At 37.4% G+C, this 12,451-nt stretch overlaps 2 protein-coding genes across 5 annotated transcripts; both read left to right on the top strand.

Annotated features, from left to right (window-relative positions):
* The first annotated feature begins 1,178 nt into the window (after window positions 1-1,178).
* On the top strand, window positions 1,179-8,511 carry LOC103977960 (phosphatidylinositol/phosphatidylcholine transfer protein SFH3). 2 transcript variants are annotated; one of them, XM_009393640.3, is made up of 11 exons: window positions 1,179-1,349; window positions 1,446-1,474; window positions 2,740-2,823; window positions 2,923-2,976; window positions 3,741-3,818; window positions 5,071-5,124; window positions 5,914-5,973; window positions 6,049-6,144; window positions 6,784-6,885; window positions 6,980-7,060; window positions 7,944-8,511. In XM_009393640.3, exons 1-11 carry the CDS (start codon window positions 1,295-1,297, stop codon window positions 8,253-8,255), a joined length of 1,005 nt encoding a protein of 334 aa, XP_009391915.2. In that variant the 5' UTR covers window positions 1,179-1,294; the 3' UTR covers window positions 8,256-8,511. The 2 variants fall into 2 exon arrangements, with proteins under 2 accessions (XP_009391915.2, XP_064979505.1); XM_065123433.1 differs by lacking the exon at window positions 6,784-6,885.
* Window positions 8,512-8,883: 372 nt separating this feature from the next.
* LOC135583169 (UPF0481 protein At3g47200-like) lies at window positions 8,884-12,448 on the top strand. 3 transcript variants are annotated; one of them, XM_065123434.1, is made up of 2 exons: window positions 8,884-9,639; window positions 10,340-12,448. In XM_065123434.1, exon 2 carries the CDS (start codon window positions 10,554-10,556, stop codon window positions 12,285-12,287), a length of 1,734 nt encoding a protein of 577 aa, XP_064979506.1. In that variant the 5' UTR covers window positions 8,884-9,639; window positions 10,340-10,553; the 3' UTR covers window positions 12,288-12,448. The 3 variants fall into 3 exon arrangements, with proteins under 3 accessions (XP_064979506.1, XP_064979508.1, XP_064979507.1); XM_065123436.1 differs by having other exon boundaries at window positions 8,884-9,324; XM_065123435.1 differs by having other exon boundaries at window positions 8,884-9,235.
* Window positions 12,449-12,451: the final 3 nt, after the last annotated feature.

Here is a 12,451-nt window from a genome sequence, read left to right on the forward strand (position 1 = left end):
TATGATTAAATTAATCAGTAGCACACTAGAAAATCTAAAAACAATAGTTCAATACATTATTATTATTATTATTTATTATTATTATTATTATTATTATTTCAATGATGTCTACTTGTAGGTTTTCATGGATGAAAGATCATTCATTTCTTTTTTTCCTTTATGCTCTCTAAAAGAACATGCAAATGCCACCACAAGAGAAACAAATAGTGCTTCTCCCTTTTATTGCTCCATGTTCATGCACTACACACAAAACTGTACATGGCTGAAAAATGCAATCACTTTTGTTACCATCTCTTGATTCATGTCCCCTTAATTTGAGCACAAAGGATAATACTTAGATATATGAGCATCACTCTCTATCAAATATAATTCTCTCTTTCTTCCATGTACAAATTATATTATTTCAAAACATGAATACAACCAAATACGTCGAATAAAATTCAAAAAATCAATATTACATTCTCTAAATAAATTTTCACTTTTTTATAATTCATCAAAATCTTGATGGTTTATCATGACATCCTGGATTTGAATTCCATTGACAAATCAAATGAAAGATGATGAGCAATGCTAATTGGAAGATTGTGAAGCCTTCACATGTAGTTTGATCTCAATATGCATCCACACTTTTCCCTTCTTTAACAAGAAAAGAAAATTCACATTAATTTGATGTTTAATTACCTATCACCCAAAAATATTGCCAAAGTAATCACTAAATTAATTATTATTTTTTCATGTTGATTAATTAAAATTGATGACACTTAAACTATGACTTCTATTTGTCAATCCTTTTCGAGTTGGATATCAAATATGTAATATATATATATATATATATATATATATATATAATCGTGCATCACATCAGAGTCTTTCTCTGTAAATCATGCGGCTAATATTCAAAATAATAGAATATGCCCCAATTCTTATCACATTCGAATCATTGTAAGTATCAAATGCATAATATATATAAATAATCGTGCATCACATCAGAGACTTTCTCTCTAAATCATAGGGCTAATATTCAAAATAATAGAATATCCCCCATTTGTAATTGCATCCCAACCACTTTCCAATGGAATAATAATATAATAAAATATTTATTTCTTTGGGTTGAGCCCAATATTCCAATTTAAAACACTCATTCGCTTTTTTTACCGGTCTATAAATATACGGAGAAAAACCGGAGTTCGAAGACGAGAGCGAGAGAAGACGACCAACTCCTTCGATTAAAGATCTCTAACCCTAACCCTAGAGTTGGTGGACGTCTTCTCCCTCCCGATCCGTCCCCCGGACGATGGGGATCGCCTCCCAGGACGCCATCATGCAGCTCTCCGCGCTCGTGGACGAAGGTCCGCCTCTTGCTTCGCCGATCTCGTCCGTTTTGTTTTGTTTTGTTTTTGTTTTCCTGATCTTTGCTGACGTTTTTTGGTGTTGGGATTTTGCAGTGGACGAGCCGTTGAAGGTTACGTTTAAGGTTTGACCTCTGTCGCTTGCTAGATCTGTCTGGATCGGTTGTTCGTTGCTCTGAATTCGACGATCTGGGTTGAACCTACGAGTCGTTTGGTGACCTTTCAATTCTTAAGTTAGTGATTGCTGAGTCATGGTCGGATATCTAAATCTGACTGTTTTCTGTCTGTGGACTGGGTCATACTGGGAATTCAGCTCTTTCGTGTGCTTCGGGTATGACGCGAAGTAGTTTTGGCTGTTGTTGGTTCTTATTATGGAAGATCCTGTGGGCCATACTGTTTTAAGGATGATGGCATCTCTATCACAGTAGTATTGGTTAGATCTTTCGTGAAGAAGGTTCCTTATCCTCAAAATCAAAATGAAATTGTGCACTTTTTATGGGTACCGGGATGAGAACTTATCATTTATTCTGACATCCAGAATACTCGTGGGGATGATCATGGAAACAGGATCATTGCTTGGAAGTTAAATACTCAGTTTAGATTCTTGGCTTCTGAGCGTTACTCTTGACAAAGACAACTTTTTTATATTGTTCTACTTCAAACAAATGTGGTTTGCAATTACATTACTAAGTTATTGTACTTGATATGGCAAAAGAATCTTAGTATGAAATGGTTGTCTCTCAATGCTTACAAACTCATCCTATTAGTGCTGCATCTCTAGAATTTTATTATGCTTCCTACTGTACCAGAGGACATTCCGAATAACATTTTAAGAGCATTCAGAGACTCTGATCTTCCATAGTTTATTATAGATAGTAGCAGCACACTTTCTTATCTGCTAGTTGTGATGTCTCTTATAGACACATTGGCTGTCAAAGTTGATTTCTCAGCTGAGTATTAACTAACTTTTCTTTTGGACTCCATGAATGTCAAATTTTTTCAGCCTAATCCATCAACAACCGCAGTAGTATCCTTCAAATTCAATTGTGCTCGCCATTTCATTGCCCACATTGATAAAGGTTAAATCATCCAAATGCTAGAATTATCTTTGAGGGCAATGGTTACCGTTTATTAATTTAGCTCTAAACCATGCTACCCACTTCATGGTGGAACACCATGATAATTTATTGATGGTTCTGTCTGTACAGATTTAAAGTACAAATATCTGGTGATTTTTTCTTTTTCTTTTTATTCCTCATTTGATTTATCACATCTTTTGGCTCTTTTCTTTGCGGTCGTGCCATGCTTCAGCATTGAATAAGATAACTGAAAATGCTTCATTAGTTAATTATACCTATCATGCCTCATAGTGTGCTCTTTTTTATTGCAGAATATACACATGGGTTATCCAAGTGAAACTTTGGTTCGGTTTCTTAAGGCTAGAGAGTGGAGCATTCCTAAAGCACATAAGATGGTATTATGTACATTGGCTGCGTGCGTTTGGTTCTCCCTTTCTGTGCATGAGAAAGCACCAAATTGTTTCTGAATTTTAAGATGCTCATGTCTATTGCAGCTGGTGGATTGTTTAAATTGGAGGATACAGAATCATATTGATATCATTCTAAATGTGAGTTTCTCAAGAATATTCTAGTATTTTTTGGTCAACCTAATGTTTCTTTTCCAATATACCCTCCTTGACATATCAACATAAGGATGACACACAATTGGTTTTAACATGAATAAGTTTTTTATAAGATTAATTTGATTGGGAAAATCAAATTTTCTGAGATCAGCAGAAGGTAAAGTAATGAGAAAGAAAAAGCTGCCAAAAGGATGGATGGGATGAATCATTAGCTAGTTAGTGTGTGTATGTGCGTGCATGCATGTGTTCTAGTAAGGACGACCTCCAATTGGTTTTAACATAAATAAGTTTGTTATAAGATTAATTTGATCTAGAAAAACAAATTTTCTGAGATTAGCAAAAGGTTAAACAATGAGAGAGAAAAAGCTGCCAAAAGGATGGATGGGGTGAACTATTAGCTAGTTAGTGTGTGTAAGAACGACCTCCAATTGGTTTTAACATGAATAAGTTTTCTATAAGATTAATTCGATTGGGAAAAACAAATTTTACAAAAGGTAAAGCAATAAGAAAGAAATAGCTGCCAAAAGGATGGATGGGGTGAATCATTAGCTAGTTAGCTACACTTTTTTCATATTTCCAGACTGGTGTGAGACGTAGGACTTGGCTATTAAACAGGACATTTATGTAAGTGCAATAAGAGCATTACAATTTTGGAAGTTAAATTTGCTACCAGAGGCCTTAAAGTGCCAACTTTATTGAATCTAACTATGCTGTTCACTGTTATCTAATGGCATTTTGTCTCAATGCAGAAACCTATAATCCCAGCTGATTTGTATAGAAAGATTCGTGATTCACAACTTGTAGGAATGTCAGGATACACAAAGGATGTGAGTTTCCTTTTGTAAATCGAGTCTATTTCTTCATTGGTTACTTTTAGTTCTTTTATTATCCGCTCTATAATACTGAGTTTCTAGTAAAGCTTGTTCAATTATATGCAAAAGACAGTAATTTAGTGCTGCATGTATAACAGTTCTGACTCATTATTCGTGTTGTACTTTCATATCTGTTAATACTTTTGGATGCTGAAGTTGTTTTCCCATTACTGGTATTAGGATATTGCTCTTTTTCTTTGTAAACTGTTTTTCCAAGATGGCATTTTTGTCTTGTTTTGCGGTTTATACACAGTGGGCGAGACATAGTAAACAACTGCAAGTAGGTGCTTAGGTATCTGTCTATGTCGACATGTATGTGCAGAGAGAAAGTAAGAGAGTATGAAATGAGAAACATAAGAGTACTAATTTCTAGGGAAGTGTAAGAAATGAATAATCCGATATGTTAAGCATTTTGAGAATGTTGATGAAGAGCATGTGAATTTAGTTAAAAGGCTGCATAAAAAATAAATGGTTAGTTGAATGGTCTGTCTTTAGTTTGTATTTCAAGTTTGAGCAATTAAGAGGCAAATTCCCAGTATGAGAAGTGCACAAGAAATGGGAATTGCAAATAAGAAATTTAGGGACTAATGCTAATTGCAAAGGCACAATATGATTTTTGTTTCTATAATTCAAATTTTTTGTGGAAATGGGAGAACATAGATATTTATCCTTTTCCCTTTTGTTTATATATGATAACTTCATGCAGATGGTTTTTGTTTTAATTTCGAGGTTATGCTGAGGACCCAGCAGATCATTAGCGTTAAGGTGTTAATATCATTGCATTGTTAGTTAATTAAGTGTATATCACTATTCAGATAAGAGTTCTGCAGCCACCACTGAACTTTGGGTCCAACTAATATCTATAAATATTATATCAGTTAATATGTTTTTTGCCCTTGAGTAAGTCCTCATCCCATATGTTGTTTAATGTCTTCATCCCATGATAAATAGTAAACATGTTGAGAATTGCATTTCCTTATGAATTGAAGTAAATGTAAAATACAGAATACAGAAATATCCATTAATGAATGGAACTGCTTATGTTGTTTCGTTAGTTTAAATAAATTTACATGGAAATGAATAAAAATGTCACAAAATGCCAACAACGCTGACATTACTTTTAGGTGTTACAAATAATGTTTCATTTTTTTATAGATAATCTAGCTGAATTGCGATCTGATCCTTTTGTTATATTCCTCTTTGATAGGGTCACCCTGTTTTTGCAATAGGTGTTGGGCTCAGCACATATGATAAAGCATCAGTAAGTTCTGTAAGATTATTTTTAATTTATCAATATCTGGCTTTGTGGCTGGTCAGGAGCATGGACCTATAAACTTTTTTTTTTCATGTTTTCAAAATTTTGGTGTTGAAGAGGTGCACATAACCAATCCCAAATCTTTTTTGGGACATGACATTTGTTGTTTCTGTTTTCATCATTATCAAAATTCTGATTAGGTATCACCATTGCATTGTTTGGCTACGAAGAAAAGCACTAGGAAGAGGTTTGAGAAGGTATTGGGTGGCTGCACTAACATAAGATATTATTCCTTGATTCATCATATATATATATATATAAGTTTTATAGGAAAATTGTTCCTAATGATCTTGTATGAATACACAAGGTATTTATGCTATGCCTACTACTTTGGTGATCTAATTAAACCAAAATGGGATATTAAGCTAGGAAAGTGTAAGACCCCTTTTTCACTAGTACTTACAGGTGTAAAATGGCAATATTTTAGCAAAAAAAAAAAGTGCTGACAAATGGATGTTGATGAACAGGCATCTAACGGGGACAACTCCTGTACTTATATTAATTGCTTTTTTACTCTGAATATATTAGTGCATTCGGTCAAAGAAACTGTCTAAACATGTTTGCTATATGTATTGGTGTGTATTAAGGTAAGTAGACATTCACTTTCTCGCATTGCTAGATGATGATTATATTTGTTCAAAATATGCACATGCAAATTAATATAGTTTTTTAAGAAATTTGTGGCTGCTGAATCTGTCTGTTCATTCTAATTATCTGGGTTTCGCTTGGATATAGGTTAACTACTATGTGCAGTCACATATTCAAATTAATGAATACCGGGATCGTGTAATTTTGGTGAGAGAGTCTACTACCTTCAATCAATTTAAAATGAGCTGTACTTTTTTATTTAACCTTTTTTCCTCCTTGTAGCCTGCTGCATCTAAGAAGTATGGGCGGCATATTGGCACATGTGTGAAAGTTTTGGATATGACTGGTCTAAAGCTTTCAGCATTGAACCAATTAAAGGTATTCTTTTTCTGTATTGCTTCACATCACTGTTTCAGAAATCTACTCTGAATGCATTAAGCTACAAAATATTGAATGTCACTCTTCAAGGGGTCTTGATGTGCAACCTAATAATCCCAAATTAGACCGATGCAAGAAACTAACCTACTAGCTTACAATTTGAATTTGTATTGTGACAACTAAAATTAACCTTATAACTTAATAATTTGTTGGGAATAGAGGCTTGCTCTTTTTCTAGTAGTGGTTGCTAGCAGTATGCTTTTGAAATTAATGCAAGCTGAAATCCATCTTTTTGGAGTATCCAGGCCTTAACTAGAATTGGGCTTGTAATTAGATGGTAAAACAGAGCTCGATAAAAGTACTTTCTGTTGCCATGGGTAGGACTTGTAATTCAAATTCATGCAAGGCATGTACTGATCATTTCCCATCTCAAGCCCAAACCATTGACATACCCATTGACATCCACAAACTTGCTGTTTATTCAATCCATAGAAGTTAAGAAGTTAGATTCACCTACAAAGTTTTATTTGGATTAATTCTATTTCCTTCTGTATCTCTTTCTTCCAGATCTTTCTAAAGCAGGTGACGATTCATTTCGTAAATCTGTTTCTTCATACATGGTTTGATTATTGAATGCAGTTATTAACTATCATATCCACCGTTGATGACCTAAATTATCCAGAGAAGACAGAGACATATTATATCGTTAATGCTCCATATATATTTTCAGCGTGTTGGAAGGTAGCAATGAGTGATTTTTCATTTGTAATTGTTTCTTCTTGTTTGATTTCTTCCTTTCAATTAGCACATGAAGTCTCGATTTCTCTGTGACCAGGTTGTGAAGCCTCTCTTGCAAGAGAGAACGAGAAGAAAAGTGCAGGTACTGCAAGGTTGTGGCAGAGATGAGTTGTTGAAGGTAAACAATAATAATAACTTTATCTATAAGCAAATTTATCACGTAAATATATTCAATGATTATATCGTAGCTGGAACACATAGGCAAATTATTCCGACTTTGAATGCTCATAAGTCGTTCTCTGGTTGCTCTTTTTGGACACTTGAATGCATGATTTCAAGAACTATTATTTTACGACACTTTTGCATTATCTTGCTATTGATTTTGGCTGCAGCACCAGCCTGAGCAAGTGACTAAATTGTCAAGTGTCCAAGTTCCTTAACACATCTGGCAATGGATTATCAACAATTACTTGAGTTTGGACTTGTAGATGTAAAATAAGGTAGATGAATTTTCTATAGTCAAATAAATTCAGTAAAAGCCATGCCAATTATTCTATTAGTTCAAGCTTTCTTAAGCATATTATATAAGCATACATCTCGTGTGATGTGGCATCTTTATGTTTGTTAAACTGTTAAAAAATGTCAAAACTGTGGAGAGTCCAAGCACTGTGATACAGCTTATGAGAAAGTGATACGGTTTATTGATGATTAGGCAGCCTACTTGGAAGCTAGCGTGGAATTAATGTTATGTTGTTTTTAGGGCACAAAGCCCTATTCTTTTTAGTTTGACCAGTGATACAGCCATAAACCAAGCTCGACTGACGTTAGATTTTGTGTAGCTCACCCTAACTAAGTGGGATATCATTGCTTATTTCTGTTTCTAGGTTTTAAAGCGCAAGGTTCTTGTTTTTGCCTCATCACCATTTGTAACATGCAAGAATATGAAGAAATATAAAATTTTTGCTTGCATTTATTTTCTATTCCATGTTATTGGTTGGAACCTTGTGCTGAATTGAATATGGTATGCCATCGAAACTGTTCATGTTGATTGGATATTGCAGATAGTGGACTCGGCATCTCTTCCCCATTTCCGTAAGAGAGAAGGCTGTGGGTCATCTCGACACTCGACTTCTCGATCTGATGACTGCTTCTCTTTGGACCATCCCTTTCACCAACAGCTCTACAACTACATTAAGCAGAAAGGTCAAGAATATGTGGCACTGTTGAAGCAAGGCTCCTTTCATGTAGATGTGCCTGAACCAGACCCCGAGGGAATTAAGATTGTGGAGACCATCGAGTCGGAGATGCATAAGATTGGCGATCGGAATGGACTCAACCACTCGCTGAGTGATCTCAAGATTGATAGTGCGTGAAGCTGCTCTATCCAGAAATTATCTGAATGTAATCAGCTGATTCGCTCATGTCCAAAAGTGCACCAGATCTGATCACTGGGTGAACCAGCTATGCTTTGGTTATTGTAGCAAGTCGTCCTTGGAGATCCCTTGCAGGTTTAATACCAAAGAAGCTGAATAGTCTAATTAGGGCGCAAAATATTTCAGCCATGTAAGGGAGAATAAGCCGGAGAGCACATGCAATTTCTATATCATAGAATATAAACATCTTTCACCAGTCATCTTTGTCATTTACATCTCCCATTGTTGTCTTTCGATTTTGTTGTGGAAAAATAACGTCGTATTTGCAATCTTTTGTCTTATCTAGTACAAGAAAATCAAATAACCTAGCTGGATATTCACTAAAAAATAATGATTCAAATGTGAGTGACAAAATAACTTTATATCATCTTGTCGCCACTTGTCAGAAATGGTTTGATAGTATTGTTCTATAAAATTATTGTTTCTTAATAAGTAATTTTCTGTGGGTGGTTTATTCGAAAACAAGTATTTATTTATTTATTAAAGAATGAGATTATTTTAAGGGGCTTATATTTAGGACCCGACGATGCAACGTAAGTCCCTTTCTGCACTCGTGTGTTCACACGGCTCCCGTCACGCTGCACACGCCCGGGATTCGTTGGACGAAATGACCGACAGTAGTCGTGGCGACGATGGCACGAAGTCCTCCCCGCACACCGATGACGCGTTCCACGAAATGACCGCAAATGGACTACGCTCCGGCCTTATTCCTCTACGCGCTTTCTCGGTGGCACACGCCCGGGATGCGTTCGACGAAATGACCGACAGTAGTAGTCGTGGCGACGATGGCACGAAGTCCTCCCCGCACACCGATGACGCGTTCCACGAAACGACCGCAAATGGATTACGCTCCGGCCATATCCCTCTACGCGCTTTCTCGGAGAGATGCGATCTTTTCGTGCAACCTTCGTCAAAATGAGGTAGGTATATTACAGATGCCCTTCTGATGTCGCGAGTTATAATAGCGTTACTTTGGCTCTCACCTTGTCCCGAATGGGAGCCCGATTAGGTTGGTATTTCTTGGTATGTTGTAGAATTGACGAGGACGAGTGGGTTGCATCATACAATTAGATATTGGTGAGATTGACCAGTATATTAAATCTGCTTACTTAAAATCGGAGCTTTCGGCGGTTTGTTCACGAATGTAGTGTCATCTAATACTATGCTTCAAAAGATTTACCTGGTAGAACAGTTTGATGCAGTTCAAGTGCTTTAGACTCGAAGAATAGTTCAGAAGAAGTTGGTCCTACCTGATGGTTACCTCGGATATCTTGAAGATGGGCAAGACTTTCTTGTTCATCTATGTAACTGGATGTGAATTTTGGTACTATTTACCATTCTCTTAATGTTTTTGTCTGTATAGTGCTGGAACCATCTTAAATCAGACACTTGGATGATGCAACTCTCCTTTGATTATACCTAAATCTTCAATGCTACTTTCCTCTAAAATGCATATAGTATTATGATGTGGGTTCCAGAATGACTGATTTTTATGCTTAAAATTTCCCTACAGATGTGACTTGGTTTATTAGTGTACAGTTAAGTTGTCTTGTATTGCTTTGCTCAGACTTGAAGAAGACAATCCAAGAGTCCGCATTGTTACAGTGATCTTCTACCCTTATTGCAGTCATCTTCTTTTCTTTTACATTTAGGTGTGCCATAACATTCCACTATCTTTTAGACCGAATGCAATTAATTGTAAGTTGTGAGTTGAGTTCACTTTCTGGTGGAAATGAACTGACTAATGCAGAGAATGCTTCCCAGCGGCAGATACTTTTGATTGTACTCGTCTTTTATTTGCAGAAAAGAACACCAGAGTGAAGAGTAATATTATTACTGTTTCATATGCTTCACAAAAACATTACTTTAGGATGGTATGAAAGGATATGGATAGAAATACTGTTTGTGAGTTTGACTTTTCCTTATTTCATCATATCAATTAGTATTATTACAGATTATTTTCCTTTCCTGGAAGTTTCAGGTGGACACCTTGGGGGTCACATTTTGCTCACCTTTTCCTGCAGGTTTGAATGTGGAACTTGAGGGTGGAAGTTTCAGTCTGGTCCCCGTGGAGAAAGTTTCAGCATTGACAAATGCTATCAAGTCTGTCATCCTTAATTGCCGTTTCAGTTGAGGACATGACTGTGGTGGACACCTACTTCAGTCAGGTGCCTGCAGAGAAGTTTCAGTGTTGACAACAGTTCTCGAGAACATCCATGTATTTATACCTGCAAAGCAATGTTTCCTGAACCATTCACCCTTGCAGTTGTTTCATTTGAGGAGATGACTGAGATACGTTTTCCTTCTATACATGGGAATGCAAAAGAAAAGGTAGGAATCATGGAGCCCATGCAATTCGGCAGTTCTAGCAGCTGCGGGGTGCAAATCGATCAGACCTTTGAAGAATATGCTGGTGTTGTGAGCGACGATGATGACTACTGGAGAGCTGGCAGCTCCAGAGAAGGTGACACATTTGGTGATTTCAGAGAACACCCTGTTGGTGAGATCAGCCCATCCATGAACCAAAGAACCGAGATCGAGACCGCAAGATCGAGCAGCAGAGACTCGGATGCCAGATTGCTCAACGATTGGATGGAAAATGTGCAACACAGAATGACCACTGCCAGTCAAAGCAGGCGATCTCACAACAGGGCACCTTGCACTATCTATGAAATCCCTGCTAACATTCGGAAGCATGACACCCAAGCATATCAGCCGAAGGTAGTCGCCATAGGCCCATACCACCGGGAGAAGACCGGGCTTCGCATCACCGTCGATGACAAATGGAGGTGTCTCAGACACATGCTTTCGTTTGTTTCTCCCAGATTTCGTGAGGAAGAAAACCAACTGAGAATCTGGATCAAGAATATAAAGGAGAAAGAGGAATTGGCTCGCAGCTGTTACTCGAGAGATGCCAACATGGAAAGTTACAGTTTCGTGGAGATGCTCCTGCTAGATGGTTGCTTTATTCTCTACATCCTGCTGATGATAGTTAAGAAGACAGAGGTTGTGGTAGAGGATCCAAGAAAGGAAGAAAGCACTGAGGTGGATGAGAAATCCGAGAAGATGCATACTGAGGAGTGCCCTCTTGTCGGTGTGTTTTGGCAATGGAACCACATCAAACTTGACTTGCTATTGCTTGAAAACCAAATACCTTTCTTCATCATTCAGGACCTCTTCAACCACACTATGAATCCTGGCATCAAGCACATTTCCATTCCTCATCTAGCACTCGAGCTCTTCGATGAACTTCATCCCAAGATGAACAAAGACATGTTCCATTTTGGTCCTGATGGTAATGGTATTCTTCATTTATTACATCTTTTCCATTCTGCTATGGTACCATCTCCCAACTACAGAATGACGGACACAGAGTGCTGGAATCCCAACTCACCCTCATCTAGTACCACGCAGCAATTGCACATCCCCAGTGCCACTGAACTTGGAGAGTCTGCAGTACGCTTCAGAAGAAAGGATCATGCACGTAGCTTCCTTGAGGTAGCATTCTGCAATGGGGAACTGGAGATCCCAACTCTGCACATATTTGACTACAGCAATGCCCTCTTCCGGAACCTGATCTCCTTTGAGCAATGCTATCCTGGGGTGAGTCCCTACATCACAGCTTATGCATCATTCATGGAGTGCATCATGCACCGTGAGAGGGATGTGAGGCTTCTTCACTTGAGCGGAACGGTAGTCAACAGGCTCAGCACTGATAAGGATGTAGCTGTTTTCTTCAAGCAGATCTGTTACCAGGTCAGCCAGTCTTGCATCCCTAGTTACTTATCTCCTCTGTATAAGGAAGTATCAGATCATCACAGCCACCAGTGGAGAAGGTGGAGTGCGGAGTTGAAGCGGCACTACTTCTCCAATCCATGGGTGACCCTTTCAGTAGTTGCTGCCATCATCCTGCTTTGTCTCAACTTCATTCAGACTTTGTATTCTGTCCTTGGCTATTATCACAAATTATGACACTTCCATCAAAAAAGAAAACACTACCCAAAAGATCACTACATGTTTGTATGGTTGTCTTTGTGAGTCTCAATAATTGATCTGCAGCTACATGTTTACCAACTTTAATAAACATAAATGTTGAATCATTTTTTATAGATTAGCAAACTTGATTGGTTTTACAG

The sequence above is a fragment of the Musa acuminata genome, chromosome BXJ1-3, assembly GCF_036884655.1.
Source record: "Musa acuminata AAA Group cultivar baxijiao chromosome BXJ1-3, Cavendish_Baxijiao_AAA, whole genome shotgun sequence".
NCBI lineage: Eukaryota > Viridiplantae > Streptophyta > Magnoliopsida > Zingiberales > Musaceae > Musa > Musa acuminata.